The sequence below is a fragment of the Primulina eburnea genome, chromosome 3, assembly GCF_022965805.1.
Source record: "Primulina eburnea isolate SZY01 chromosome 3, ASM2296580v1, whole genome shotgun sequence".
In the NCBI taxonomy this organism is placed as follows: Eukaryota; Viridiplantae; Streptophyta; class Magnoliopsida; order Lamiales; family Gesneriaceae; genus Primulina; species Primulina eburnea.
Genome location: NC_133103.1, coordinates 37,188,849 through 37,202,462, shown reverse-complemented (window position 1 = coordinate 37,202,462; position 13,614 = coordinate 37,188,849). Strand labels below are relative to the sequence as shown.

The following is a 13,614-nucleotide window of genomic DNA, read 5'->3' as shown; positions in this document are numbered from 1 at the left end:
AATTTAACAAATATGTACGAGAGTATTTGACTAATGTTTACAACTCAATCATGCCAAGTTCACCACGCAAACGAGTAAAAGTAGATTCATCTAGTGGTTTTGTAAAAAAATCAGCAATTTGATTCTTGGTGTCAACATAGTGAAGTTCAACATCATTTTGCTCAATGTGATCACGAATAAAATGATGTCGAATGTCAATATGTTTTGTACGAGAATGTTGAACTGGATTCTTTGTTAGACATATGGTGCTTGTATTATCACAAAAGATTGGAATTTTTGAAAAAGTAACACCATAGTCGAGTAATTGATACTTCATCCAAAGAATTTGTGCACAACAACTACCGGCAGCCATATACTCGGCCTCGGTCGTTGAAAGTGCAACACAGTTTTGCTTTTTAGAAAACCATGACACCAAGCAATTTCCCAAAAAGAAACAAGTACCACTAGTGCTCTTTCTATCCACCTTATATCCTCCAAAGTCGGCATCACAGTAAGCTTTTAAATCGAAAAATGAGTTCTTAGAATACCATAATCCGAGATTTGGAGTATTTGAAAGATATTTGAAAATGCGTTTTAAGGCGAATAAGTGTGATTCCTTTGGACATGATTGAAATCGTGCACACAAGCAAACACTAAACATAATGTCAGGTCTACTAGCAGTCGCATAGAGTAGGGAGCCAATCATGCTACGAAATAACTTTTAGTCAACAGGTTTACCTCCCTCATCTTTGTCGAGTCTGACTGTCGTGCTCATAGGTGTGGATGAGGCTTTGGAAGACTCCATCCCAAACTTTTTGAGCATCTCCTTGATGTACTTCCCTTGGTTGACAAAGAAACCATCCTTGCATTGCTTGATTTGGAGACCAAGGAAGTAGTTGAGCTCGCCCATCATGCTCATCTCAAAGTGATCCTGCATAAGCTTAGAAAAATCTCTACACAAGTGTTCATTAGTAGCACCAAAAATAATATCATCTACATATATTTGTACTATCAGCAAATCATTATCTTTAGTCAAGGTAAACAAGGTAATATCAACTTTACCCCTACAAAAACCATTAGACAACAAGAAAGTAGACAATTTCTCATACCAAGCTCTAGGAGCTTGTTTCAAACCATACAAAGCCTTATCAAGTTTATACACATAATCAGATAAGTGCACATCTTCAAAACCAACAGGTTGCTCAACATACACTTCTTCTTTCAAATCACCATTAAGAAAAGCACTTTTAACATCCATTTGAAACAATTTAAAGTCTCTAGAGCAAGCAAAAGCAAGTAGCATGCGAATGGATTCTAGTCTAGCAACAGGGGCATAAGTCTCATCATAATCAATTCCCTCTTCTTGACTATATCCTTTAGCTACTAGCCTAGCTTTATTTCTAGTGATTGTACCATGCTCATCTAACTTTTTCCTAAATACCCATTTAGTTCCTATGACAGGTCTATCAGTGGGTCTAGGTACAAGATTCCAAACTTTATTCCTTCTAAATTCATTTAGTTCATCTTGCATAGCAATAATCCAAGAATCATCAAGTAAAGCTTCTTCTATGTTCTTAGGCTCTATGTGAGAAAGAAAAGCAAGATAATTGCACATATTAGAAGAGCGAGTAGATACTCCCTTCGATGGGCTACCAATGATGAGGTCCATGGGATGATCCTTGTGCGTAGTCCACTCCTTCGGAAGAGGTGCGTCCTCTTGATCTTTAGGAACATCATCTAGGCTTGTGGACTCCAAATCTTCGCCAAGGATATCTATATCATCATCATCAGAAACAACAGGTCTAGGCAAGCAAGGGTTAGTTTCATCAAATATGATATGAATAGATTCTTCAACTAGTAAAGTGCGTTTATTAAAGACTCTATATGCTTTGCTAGAAGTAGAGTAACCAAGAAAGATACCTTTGTCCGATTTAGCATCGAACTTACCCAGGTTGTCCTTACCATTGTTGTGGATGAAGCATTTTGATCCAAAAGCGTGGAAGTAAGAAATGTTAGGCTTTCTCCCTCTCCATAGTTCGTATGGAGTTTTTTTGAGAATTGGCCTTATTGATACGCGATTGATGATGTAACAAGCAGAACTCATCGCTTCAGCCCAAAAATATTTTGGTAGAGAATGATCACATAGCATGGTCCTTGCAATCTCTACTAGGGTCCTATTCTTCCTCTCAATGACATCGTTTTGTTGAGGAGTTCTAGGACAAGAAAAGTTGTGACCAATGCCTTTGCTTTGACAAAAAATTGAAAAATTTTCATTTTGAAATTCCGTTCCGTGGTCACTACGGATTTGTTTGATCAAAAGATTTTTCTCATTTTCAACCTTTTTGACAAAAATTTTGAAATGATCAAAGGCATCACTTTTGTGGGCTAAAAACAATGTCCAAGTAAAACGTGAAAAATCATCCACAATGACAAAAGCATAGGATTTACCTCCTAGACTAGTTGTCCTCGAGGGACCACATAAATCTAGGTGAAGTAATTCAAGGGGCATAGAAGTGGATACAAAATTTTTATTTTTGAAAGATTCCTTTGTGTGTTTACCAAGTTGACAAGCATCACAAAAAGAATCTAATTTTAAATTCACCTTTGGCATTCCGGAAACTAGGTCAAGTTTTAAAAGTTTTTCTATGGTGCTCATCCCAACATGACCAAGTCGTCTATGCCAAAGAATGTTGTCATCAACATTTAATGTTACAAGGCTTTTTATTTTTGAAAAAGATGAAATCTTTAAATCGACCTTGTAAACATTTTCACTTCTATAACCTTTGAAACTAATGGATTTGTCAGTTGTGAGTGATACAGTGCAATCGTGTGGTGTGAATTTGACTTCATAACCCCTATCGCACAATTGACTAATGCTTGGGAGGTTATGTTTAAGTTCTTTCACAAGAATTACATCATCAATAATAGTAGAGTTAGATATACCTATTGAGCCGATGCCTTCTATGATCCCTTTGCTGTTGTCTCCAAAGGTCACCGATCCCTTTTCTTTTGGTCGAATGGATTGTAGCAGCTTCTTTTCTCCCGTCATGTGTCGAGAGCATCCACTGTCAAGATACCAAGTGCTCGATAACTTGTCTCCCCTTTGTCCCTATAAGATTGAGATACAATTTGATAGTTGGTACCCGTTTCTTTGGGTCCTTTGAGGTTAGTAGTTGTTGGGGATTTGGGGATCCATTTCCAATAACTATTCTTATTGTGTTGGTGTCTAAGTTTCTTGCATTTAGGTCTTATGTGGCCTATCTTACAACAGTAAGTGCATGTTGGTGGTGTTCTTAGTTTTGCCTTTGCGATAAGACTAGCGAAGTTGACTGATTTCTTTTCATATCCTAGACCTCCTTTGTCGAAGTTACACCTTTGCATGCTCAAGAGGTTTTCTAGTTTACTGCTACTCACATTGAACTTGTTGAAGGCTTTCTCTAAGTCTCTTAGGTTTGTCTTGAGCCTAGTGTTGTCATGCATCCTAGCTTCTAGTTCAGTTTTAAGTTGCTTATTCTCATTTCTAAGTGACTTAGCCTTATTGTACATACTAGTGTAAGCGGAGAGTAATTCATCGTAAGAGGGTACGTCGTCGTCATCCGAGTCGGTCAGATGATCTTCCTTTGCCATGAAGCATAGGGTAGACTCCTCTTCGTTGTCGCTGTCGCTCCACGTGGCTAGAAGGGCCTTCTTCTTGTCTTTGCCGGCCTTCTTCTTGGAGGGACACTCGTTTGCATAGTGACCCTTTTGTTGACAGTTGTAGCAGGTCACTTCCTTCTCAATCTTTTTGTCCTTCTTGTTGAAGTTGGAACTCCGCATGAATCTTTTGAACTTTCTAGTGAGGAGTGCCATTTCTTCATCGTCGCTATCTTCAAGTTGACTGGTCAAGGCGATCCCTTTCGCCTTTACTTTGTCGTCATCTTTCTTTGTCTCCTTCCGGGTAGATACTTCAAGTTCATGGATCTTTAGGGTCCCATGAAGTTGATCAAGGTCGTAGGATTCCACATCTCCCTTGTTGGATTCAATGATAGCCGTGCGCTTTGCATCCCATTCCGTCGGTAGTGCTCGAAGGGCTCTCCTCCACACTTGTTTAGTTGGGTAGTTCTCACCAAGTTGGGCAAGCTCATTGATGATTTGGGTGAGCCGCCGGAACATGGTGTCGATATCCTCCTTGGGTTCCATCTCAAAGGTCTCGTACTTGAGTTGGAGAAGATCTATCTTCGTTTCTTTGACTTGATTGGTTCCCTCGTGGCAAATCTCCAATTTGTCCCAAATCTCTTTGGCGGAGGTGCAAGCCGAGATTCAGTTGTATTCATTCATATCTAGGGAACAATGAAGAATATTCATAGCTTTAGCATTTTGAGAGATAAGTTTCATATCGTCCTTGGTGAGGTCATCCATTTCCTTAGGAATTTCCTTATCATCCACCGTTTTCATGGGGATATAGGGACCTTTCACCGTTATTTTCCAAAGGTCGTAATCGACGGATTGGATGTAAAGAGATATTCTATTCTTCCAATATCCGTAATTGGTACCATTGAAAAGAGGGGGACGATTTGTGGATTGTCCTTGGGCATACTCGCTTGCTAGATTGGCCATTTTAAAAGATTTTGAAAAACCTAGCTCTGATACCACTTGAAGAACCTAAAGGGGGGGTGAATAGGTTCTTTAAGGCCTTTTAGCGTTTTTAAAACGAGTTTGCAAAAATTGCAAGCGGAAGACTTGAGGGACAATCACAAATAAAAATGAATGCGTAAAGTAAGTGCGTAAAATAAATGCGTAGTAAAGTAAATGCGTAAAGTAAAGAGGGATAGAGATGTTTATGGAAGTTCGACGAAGAATCGTCTACGTCTCCCCTTCTCGATGAGGATCGAGGTATCACTATGACGACTTGGCTTTAGGAGCTCCAAGCTAGCTTTTACAACCACGCCTCGATGCGTCTACTTGGCCTTGAGGGCTCCAAGGATAGCCACGAACTTTACAACCCACTCGAGAGTATTACTTTCACTCTTTTTCTACAACTCTTTTGATATTACAACTCTTTTAATCAACGCACACAAGAGATAGTAGAAAGCTTTGTAAGAGACAAGAGAGAATGGAGTGGGATGATTGAGAATGCATCCTCAAAGGCCTATTTATACTAGTCTTGGACGCCAAGGTTCGGATCTTCTGTTTATACTTCGGAACGTCCGATGTGATTGAAATCAATTTGCGTAATTCTGGAATGACTTCGGATCTTCCGTTCTTGACTTCGTAGGGTCCGAACATATGCTTCGGAGGGACCGATCAAACTTCGTTTCTTCTGAACAGTTCTTTTAGACAGTGTATGAACAACTTCGGAAGGTCCGAACTCCAGTTGTACCGTCCGAACATTCCCGCGTTTCCGGAGATTTGAAATTTTCAACACTTCGTAGCTTCCGATCATGTCCATCGTAGCGTCCGAAATCTACTCAATCAACAGTCAGATCAATTTGTCTCCGGATTGAAGTGATTTGATTGCTTGTGTTCGGAACGTCCGATCCAGTCTTCGGAACGTCCGAACTTGCTCCTCGCAGCTTCCGAACAGCTTCTATTTTGCTTCTGATTGGCACAATTTCGGAACATCCGAACCAAATTTCGGATCTTCCGAACGTAACCTTGTTCTTAATTTCCTGCATGCCTCAATATAAAACATTAGTACATTTTTAATCCAAGTTTTGGTATCATCAAAACAAAAACTTTGGGATATGTTACAGCATTAAAAACATTAATCTCATCCTCGAGATTTGTATGCGTTTAAGGCGTAACAAAGATGATTCATGTACCTGTAGAAAGTTGATTATAATATCTACAATATTGTTGACAAGCATGAGATAAAAATCCTCTCACAATTGGGATCAAATTAAGCAACAAAGAAAGTTACCAAAAGAGTGGCAGTTTTACCATATTCTAGTATTTTGACCATATCTCTCAAATTACTTGGTCAAATATTCTGAAAAAAATACCACAACTAGACAATTCAATTATCCACATGTTTCTTTTTATGTGAAGAAGCAAATTCGGAGAAGAAGATTTTCAAAAGTGGTGTGTAATATAATATAATATCTTGGAACACCAATGAAGACTTTTGTGTAAAAAAATAATATTTTATTTGTGGTTGTTTCCCCAAATTTGGCTATAAATAGGGGTGCATTGTAATGTATTGAGATATCCCTCATTCTATGAACGAACCTTTGAGTTCATAATATTTCTCTCTATATTTTTCCATTATTTCTTCATTTAAATACAATTAGCATGTTAATTTCATATTCAAAGTTTTACACTTTGAATAATAAATAGCTAACTTCCTAAAGTTGAGATGATAAGATGCAACTCTTGGCATGATAATAAGGTTATTATAAGGTAAGAATCTATGTTTTATATTATTTAATCATTATTTATTGTTTATGTTATATTTATTTCTTTAAGTATTTTTATACCCTACTTATAAGTGGGAGTTTTGATTTATTATTGCTATATGTTACACTAAATTCTTGAAACCATTTAAATGTTAGTTTGGTATTACCAACCATTTAAAGTGGATGCCTTGATTTATTATATATAAATATATTATAATATTAAATTCTTGGAACCATTTAAATGTTAGTTTGGTTTTACCAATCATTTAACTTGGATTCCTTGATTTACTATATATAAATATATCATAATAATATTTTCTTGGTGCCATTTAAATGTTAGTTTGGTTTTACAAACCATTTAAAGTGGGAACCTTGATTTAGTGTTTACAAATATATATATAGCACAATAAATACTTGACCACATTTATAAGTTTTGGTATATATTATATATTTATGAGATAATAATTTATAACATAATATAAATATGATTATTTAATATATTGGAACCATTTTATTAAGTGGATTTCAATATTGTTCGTTAATGTTAACTTTATTAAAATACCAAGAGTGGATCCTTTAATCTCAACTACTTAAATTTAAATTTGAACAATAAAAAAAATTACCAATTAAAGATTCAAACAACTAAAAGAAAAAATAAATAAAAAGACATTGTAGTGGACTTGTAATTACCTTAGCTTCCTCGTGGATACGATATTCGGACTCATCGAATTATATTACTTGTGGACAACCTGCTCTTGGGAGTGCAACAATCAAAGTCGCAACATTAAATCCTACCATCCGAGCGCCAAAATTACTGTACGAGAAGTGAATTCCAGAAGACCTCGCCGCCCGAGTGGTAACATCTTACCGCCTGAGCGCGCCTAACTGGGAGGAAAATCCTTGTTTTATAGTTTAGAGTTTTAATCGTTTAAGTAACTAGATTTTCATATCTTGTTTATTTGGTAAACATATATGCACGAAAATTTGACTTTAGACACACATTATTGATTGACTAGAATTTGATTGTTCTTGAGTTTTCTCTCAAACAACAAAATAAAGCTGTTCAAAAACCAAACTTATCAAAATTTTACTTCGTGGCGTTTGTCAATCGTTCTTACGTGGATTGTCAAGGGCAAGTACTTTGAAGGTTCTTTCAAGTTTCGATTGTTCTCTTGTGATTATTTGTTGATAAGCTTATTTAGTTTAGAGGTGAATATCATGCGATACTTGATTCAAAAGTTCGGGACATCGCAACAACGATCCTTGTTCGCTATTGAAATGAGGGAGCAATTATAATTTAAATGTGTTTGCCTTTTTTACATTCGAGGTTCATATCATTTGGTATCAGAGCTTTGGTTCATTGAATTAAAGTAAGTATCTCGGTATTAAATTTTCAGATCTGCAATTATCCTTTCGTTTGTTTGTCAGATCTATGTTGTTCTATCGTTCTTCTTCTTCTCGTGAATCTTTGATTCTCGAAATTTTGTGTTATTTTTTCCTGGGGATTCGACTGCACAAAAAATCCATCTTGTGGAAGAGCAAAAAAAAAAGTACAAAAAATCCGAAAATTTGCTACAAATTTGTTTTGGTATTTTGTTCCATTTCTTTTTGTGAGTTATATTCAAGTACCTCTCACAGTCAAAAAAAATTCATATTTCTTGTCTATGCAGTCTAAGTGAGTCGGTCATAATTTTTCACGATTTGAACTTGATTGTTTGACATATACAATTACAAAGCTTGAGCACTTTGAGGGAACTCTCGAATTTGAGTGGAAATACTTGAGTGCGAGTGAATATTTTTTTGGAGTGACTGGTGAGTATTTGTAGTAAGAAGGAAAAAAAGATGAGAGACGAGCGAATTTTCTTTGGAGTGACCGTGAGAATTTGGGTGAGGAAACTTTATTCTTTATGTTTTCCACTAACCTTTTCTTGCAGGTATAATGTCTAACGATCGCCAATTTCAAACAATGTTAAGGGAGTTGGATAGAATGTGGAAGAAGGAATTTAAGCCTTTATGTGACATGTATAGGCGGTGCGAGGAAGAGAGGGCGTGTGATAGACAGGTTGGTGAGAATAGGCGAGGTAGTAGACTTGGAGGGAATAGAGCGTTGCACGTGGATTGTTATGATGATAGGCGATGTGATGAATATAGTGGGTATAGAAGCCGGGAAGGATATAGACTGAATGGCACAAAGATGACAATTCCATCTTTCAGTGGGGAAGCCGATCCACAGGCGTACCTTGAGTGGGAGGAAAGGTGATAAGTGCAATTTATTGTACTTTTATTACTTGATTTTAACTTAGAATTTTGTGATTCTTGAGCAGGTTTTATGTGATTTGTTGTTGTTTTTTGTTGTTTTAGTTTGGAAGCTTAGAATGAGAGTTAGGAGTAGTAAAGTGTTGAATTGGAAAGTGCAAATGAAAGTGGCACTGTGGATGCAGCAGCTGGTGACACGATATTTGCAAAATCACCTGATCAAGCATATGATTTGCTTGAACAGATGACCACTAACAGTTACCAGTGGCCGTCTGAGAGGTCAGGAGTAAAGAAGCAAGCTGGGATGTATGCCATAGATCCTATTACATCACTCACCGCACAAGTTTCAGCTTTAACAACTCATATTGCAGCTATGAATAAAGCTAGTACAACAGAGGTTGAAAATGCATCGGTTGTTACTGAAGAACCACATATTCCTGATGAGGCTCATTATATCAACAATAGAAATTTTGGTGGCTAAGGAGGATATCGAGGTAACCCTCCCCCTAACACTTATCATCCTGGTTTGAGAAATCATGAGAATTTTTCATATGCTAATAATAAGAATGTGTTGAATCCTCCACCGGGGTTCAATACATCAAATAGGGAAGGAAAAACTTCACTTGAGGATCTAGTTGGGACATTTGTTGCTGAATCTAGTAAAAAGATGGCTAGGAATGAATCTCGTCTTGATGGCATGGAAACTCACATGGGAAATATGGGTGCCACAATTAAATCATTGGAGACACAGATTGGACAATTGGCTAATGCATTGAGAGATCAAAATAGAGGTCAATTCCCAAGTAATACTGAAGTGAATCCAAAGGAGCAATGCAAAGCTGTAACTTTGAGAAGTGGAAGAGAACTAGAGGTGCAAAGTTCCAAGGAGAGAATGGACAAGGAGAAGACAGTTGAAAAAGAGGAAACTGAGGGATCCAAAGCTGAAGCTGAAGTTGAACAACCTCCGGTATTTAAGACAACTCTTCTATATCCGCAGAGATTCAAAAAGAAGAAATTGGATGATCAATTTGCAAAATTTTTGGAGATTTTCAAGAAGATTCACATCAACATTTCATTTGCTGATGCTTTAGAGCAAATGCCAAACTATGCAAAGTTCATCAAAGATGTGATGTCAAAGAAGAGGAAGTTGCAAGATTTCGAGACAGTGAAGTTGACCGAAGAGTGTAGCGTCATTCTCCAAAAGAAGCTACCACAAAAACTAAAAGATCCAGGGATTTTTACTATACCTTGCATTATTGGTGATACTCAAGCTAATAAAGCTTTTTGTGATCTTGGAGCAATTATTAATCTTATGCCATTTTCTACTTATAGGGACTTGAAGCTAGGGGAGGTAAAACTAACCACTATAACTTTGCAACTTGCAGATAGGTCACTCACCTATCCTCGTGGAATTGTTGAAGATGTTTTGGTAAAAGTTGACAAGTTTATCTTCCCTGCTGATTTTGTAATACTTGATATGGAAGAAGATCAAGATGCTCCATTGATTTTTGGGCGACCCTTCTTAGCCACTGGAAAAGCATTGATAGATGTACACAAAGGAGAACTCACTTTGAGAGTTGGTGGAGAAGCTGTCATTTTAATATCTATCACGCCATGAAGGAGTCAGATGAGGTAAGCACTTGTAAAAGCATTGATGTTTTAGACTCATGTATGTCCTTTGATTGTGCAGGAACTAGGGATCCATTGGAGAGCTGTTTGATAGGTGCTGTTGGAACTGTTGATGAAGAAAATTGAGAAGTGAAAGAGCAACGGGTGGCTCTTGAAGCACTGCAAAAAGAAAGGAGAAAAGATGCACCGCCTGAAGAGTTTAATGTAAATGAGAAAATTGAGATAAAAGCACCTTCTCCTGAATTAAAGGAACTGCCAAGCCACCTTTGTTATGCATTTTTAGGTGAAAATTCGACATATCCGGTAATCATATCTTCCTTTCTTACTTGTACTGAAAAAGATAAATTGTTGAGAGTGTTGAGGAAATTTAAAACTGCATTTGGTTGGTCTATTTCTGATATCAAGGGGATTATTCCCACTATATGCATGCATAAAATTTTGATGGAGGAGTCGTATACTCCTTATGTGGATCACCAGAGGAGGCTAAATCCAGCCATGAAAGAGGTAGTGAAAAATGAAGTGTTGAAATTGTTAAATGCTGGAGTTATATATGCTATTTCTGACAGCAGTTGGGTAGCTTCTGTGCAAGTAGTGCCTAAAAAGGGTGGAATGACTATGGTAAAGAATGAAAATGATGAATTAATATCTACTCGTACTGTGACTGGATGGCGAGTATGTATTGATTATAGGAAGTTGAACAATGCCACACATAAAGATCATTTTCCATTACCTTTTATTGATCAAATGCTTGATAGACTTGCTGGTTATTGTCACTACTGTTTTTTAGATGGTTATTCAGGTTATAACCAGATTGCTATAGCACCGGAGGATCAAGAGAAGACAACTTTCACGTGTCCCTATGACACGTTTGCTTTTAGGAGAATGCCGTTTGGGTTATGCAATGCACCTGCCACTTTCCAGAGGTGCATGATGGCCATTTTTGCAGATATGGTGGAGGAAATAATGGAAGTCTTCATGGACGACTTTTCAGTATTTGGTTTGTCGTTTGATCACTGTTTACATAACATTTCCCTTGTTTTGCAGAGATGTCAAGAAAAGAACTTAGTTATTAATTGGGAAAAGTGTCATTTTATGGTCCAAGAGGGTATTGTTCTGGGACATAAAGTGTCTTCAAAGGGATTAGAGGTAGACAGAGCCAAAGTTGTTGCAATTGAAAAGCTTACACCACCGAAGAACATCAAAGGAATAAGGAGTTTCTTAGGAAACGCCGGGTTTTATCGTAGATTTATCAAATATTTTTCTAAGATTTCTAAACCTCTGTGTAACTTTCTTGAAAAAGAGTCGACTTTTATATTTGATGATGATTTTTTGCAGGCATTCGAGAAGATCAAAATGGCATTGGTAACTGCACCGATTATGATAGTGCTGGACTGGAAGGAACCCTTTGAGCTAATGTGTGATGCAAGTGATTATGCAGTGGGTTCTGTATTAGGCCAAAGAAAGGAGAATATGTTTAGGGCGATTTACTAAGCAAGCCGCACGATGGATGCTGCACAACAAAATTACACTACAACCGAGAAGGAGATGCTTGCAGTAGTATTTGCTTTCGACAAATTCAGACCTTATTTTGATTGGCACAAAGGTAATCGTTTTCACTGACCATGCAGCTATTCGCTACCTATTCGCCAAGAAGGATGCAAAACCACGCTTGATAAGGTGGATTTTGCTGTTACAAGAATTTGACTTTGAGGTCAAGGATAAAAAAGGTAGTGAAAATCAGGTAGCTGATCATTTGTCAAGGCTTGAGCTGGAGGAGAAGAAAGAAGAGGGAGCTATACAAGAAACATTCCCTGATGAGCAACTCTTCAAGGTAAATTCTATACTTCCTTGGTTTGCTGATATTGCTAATTTTTTGTCTTGTAACACCCTTCCTCCAGATTTGAGCTATCATCAGAAGAAGAAGTTCGTCCATGACATCAATTTCTATTATTGGGATGATCCATTTGTATATAAGAGGTGTGCTGACCAAGTGATTAGGAGATGCGTGGAGGGTATCGAAGCTCAACAAATTTTGGAGAAGTGTCATTCTTCACCATATGGTGGACATTTTGGAGCATCACGAACAGCAGCTAAGGTATTGCAATCTGGTTTTTATTGGCCTAGTTTGTTTAAGGATAGTTATACTTTAGTAAAGTCATGTGATAGATGCCAGAGGTTAGGAAACATATCTAGGCGTCATGAATTACCACTGACAAATGTTTTGGAAGTGGAACTTTTTGATGTTTGGGGCATAGATTTCATGGGACCCTTTTCCCCTTCTTTTGGTAATTCTTATATTTTATTAGCTGTTGATTATGTATCGAAATGGGTGGAAGCAATCGCCACCAATAATAATGACTCTCATGTTGTAGAGAAATTTGTGCATAAGAACATCTTCACTAGGTTTGGAACACCGAGAGCCATCATAAGTGACGAAGGTACGAATTTTTGCAATAGAATTTTCAACTCACTTTTGGCTAAATACAATGTGAAGCACAAAGTGGCACTAGCATATCATCCTCAGTCGAATGGACAAGCTGAAGTATCCAACCGGGAAATTAAGCAAATACTGGAAAAGACTGTCAACACCAACCGGAGAGATTGGACTATGAAGTTGGATGATGCGTTATGGGATTATCGGACTGCATTCAAGACGCCTATTAGGATGTCTCCCTATAGGCTAGTGTTTGAGAAAGCATGTCATCTGCCGTTGGAGTTGGAGCATAGAGCATTTTGGGCATTGAAGAAATTAAATTTTGATTTGAAAGCTTCTGGCGACGTTAGAAAACTACAGTTGAGCGAGATGGATAAATTCCAAAATGACGCATATGAGAATGCCAAGATCTACAAAGAGCAAACTAAGAAGTGGCATGACAAAATCATTGTCCGAAGGGAGCTCAAACCAGGACAACAAGTACTACTGTTCAACTCTCGTCTGAAGTTGTTCCCTGGTAAGCTAAAGTCGCGTTGGTCAGGGCCATTTGTTGTGGAAACGGTATCTCCTTATGGGGCTATCGAGCTAAAGTGCAGTGATGGGAGAACCTTCAAGGTCAATGGACATCGGGTTAAGCCGTACTATGGGACTGAAGTAAGGAATATCGACAGTGTCAAGCTGAGCGAACCAAACTGATCAGACTAGTAACAGTCGGGCTGAAGACGTTAAACCAAGCACTTATTGGGAGGCAACCCAAATTTTTGTTTCTCTTTTGCATTTTGTTTTCGGTTTTGCTTTTATTTTTGTATTATGATTATTTTTGGTTGTGTACTTTTAGTATAGTGTGTGCTTGTATCTTCCCAAATCTAATGAATCCCAACTGTTTTCTTTTCAGGACTAAAAATTGGAGAAGAAAAAAAATTTCCCGAAGGAATACCGCAC

At 37.6% G+C, this 13,614-nt stretch overlaps 1 protein-coding gene across 1 annotated transcript; it reads left to right on the top strand.

Moving 5' to 3' along the window:
- The first annotated feature begins 9,738 nt into the window (after positions 1 to 9,738).
- LOC140827323 (uncharacterized) lies at positions 9,739 to 10,364 on the top strand. The gene is made up of 2 exons (XM_073189972.1): positions 9,739 to 10,189; positions 10,300 to 10,364. Exons 1-2 carry the CDS (start codon positions 9,739 to 9,741, stop codon positions 10,362 to 10,364), a joined length of 516 nt encoding a protein of 171 aa, XP_073046073.1.
- Positions 10,365 to 13,614: the final 3,250 nt, after the last annotated feature.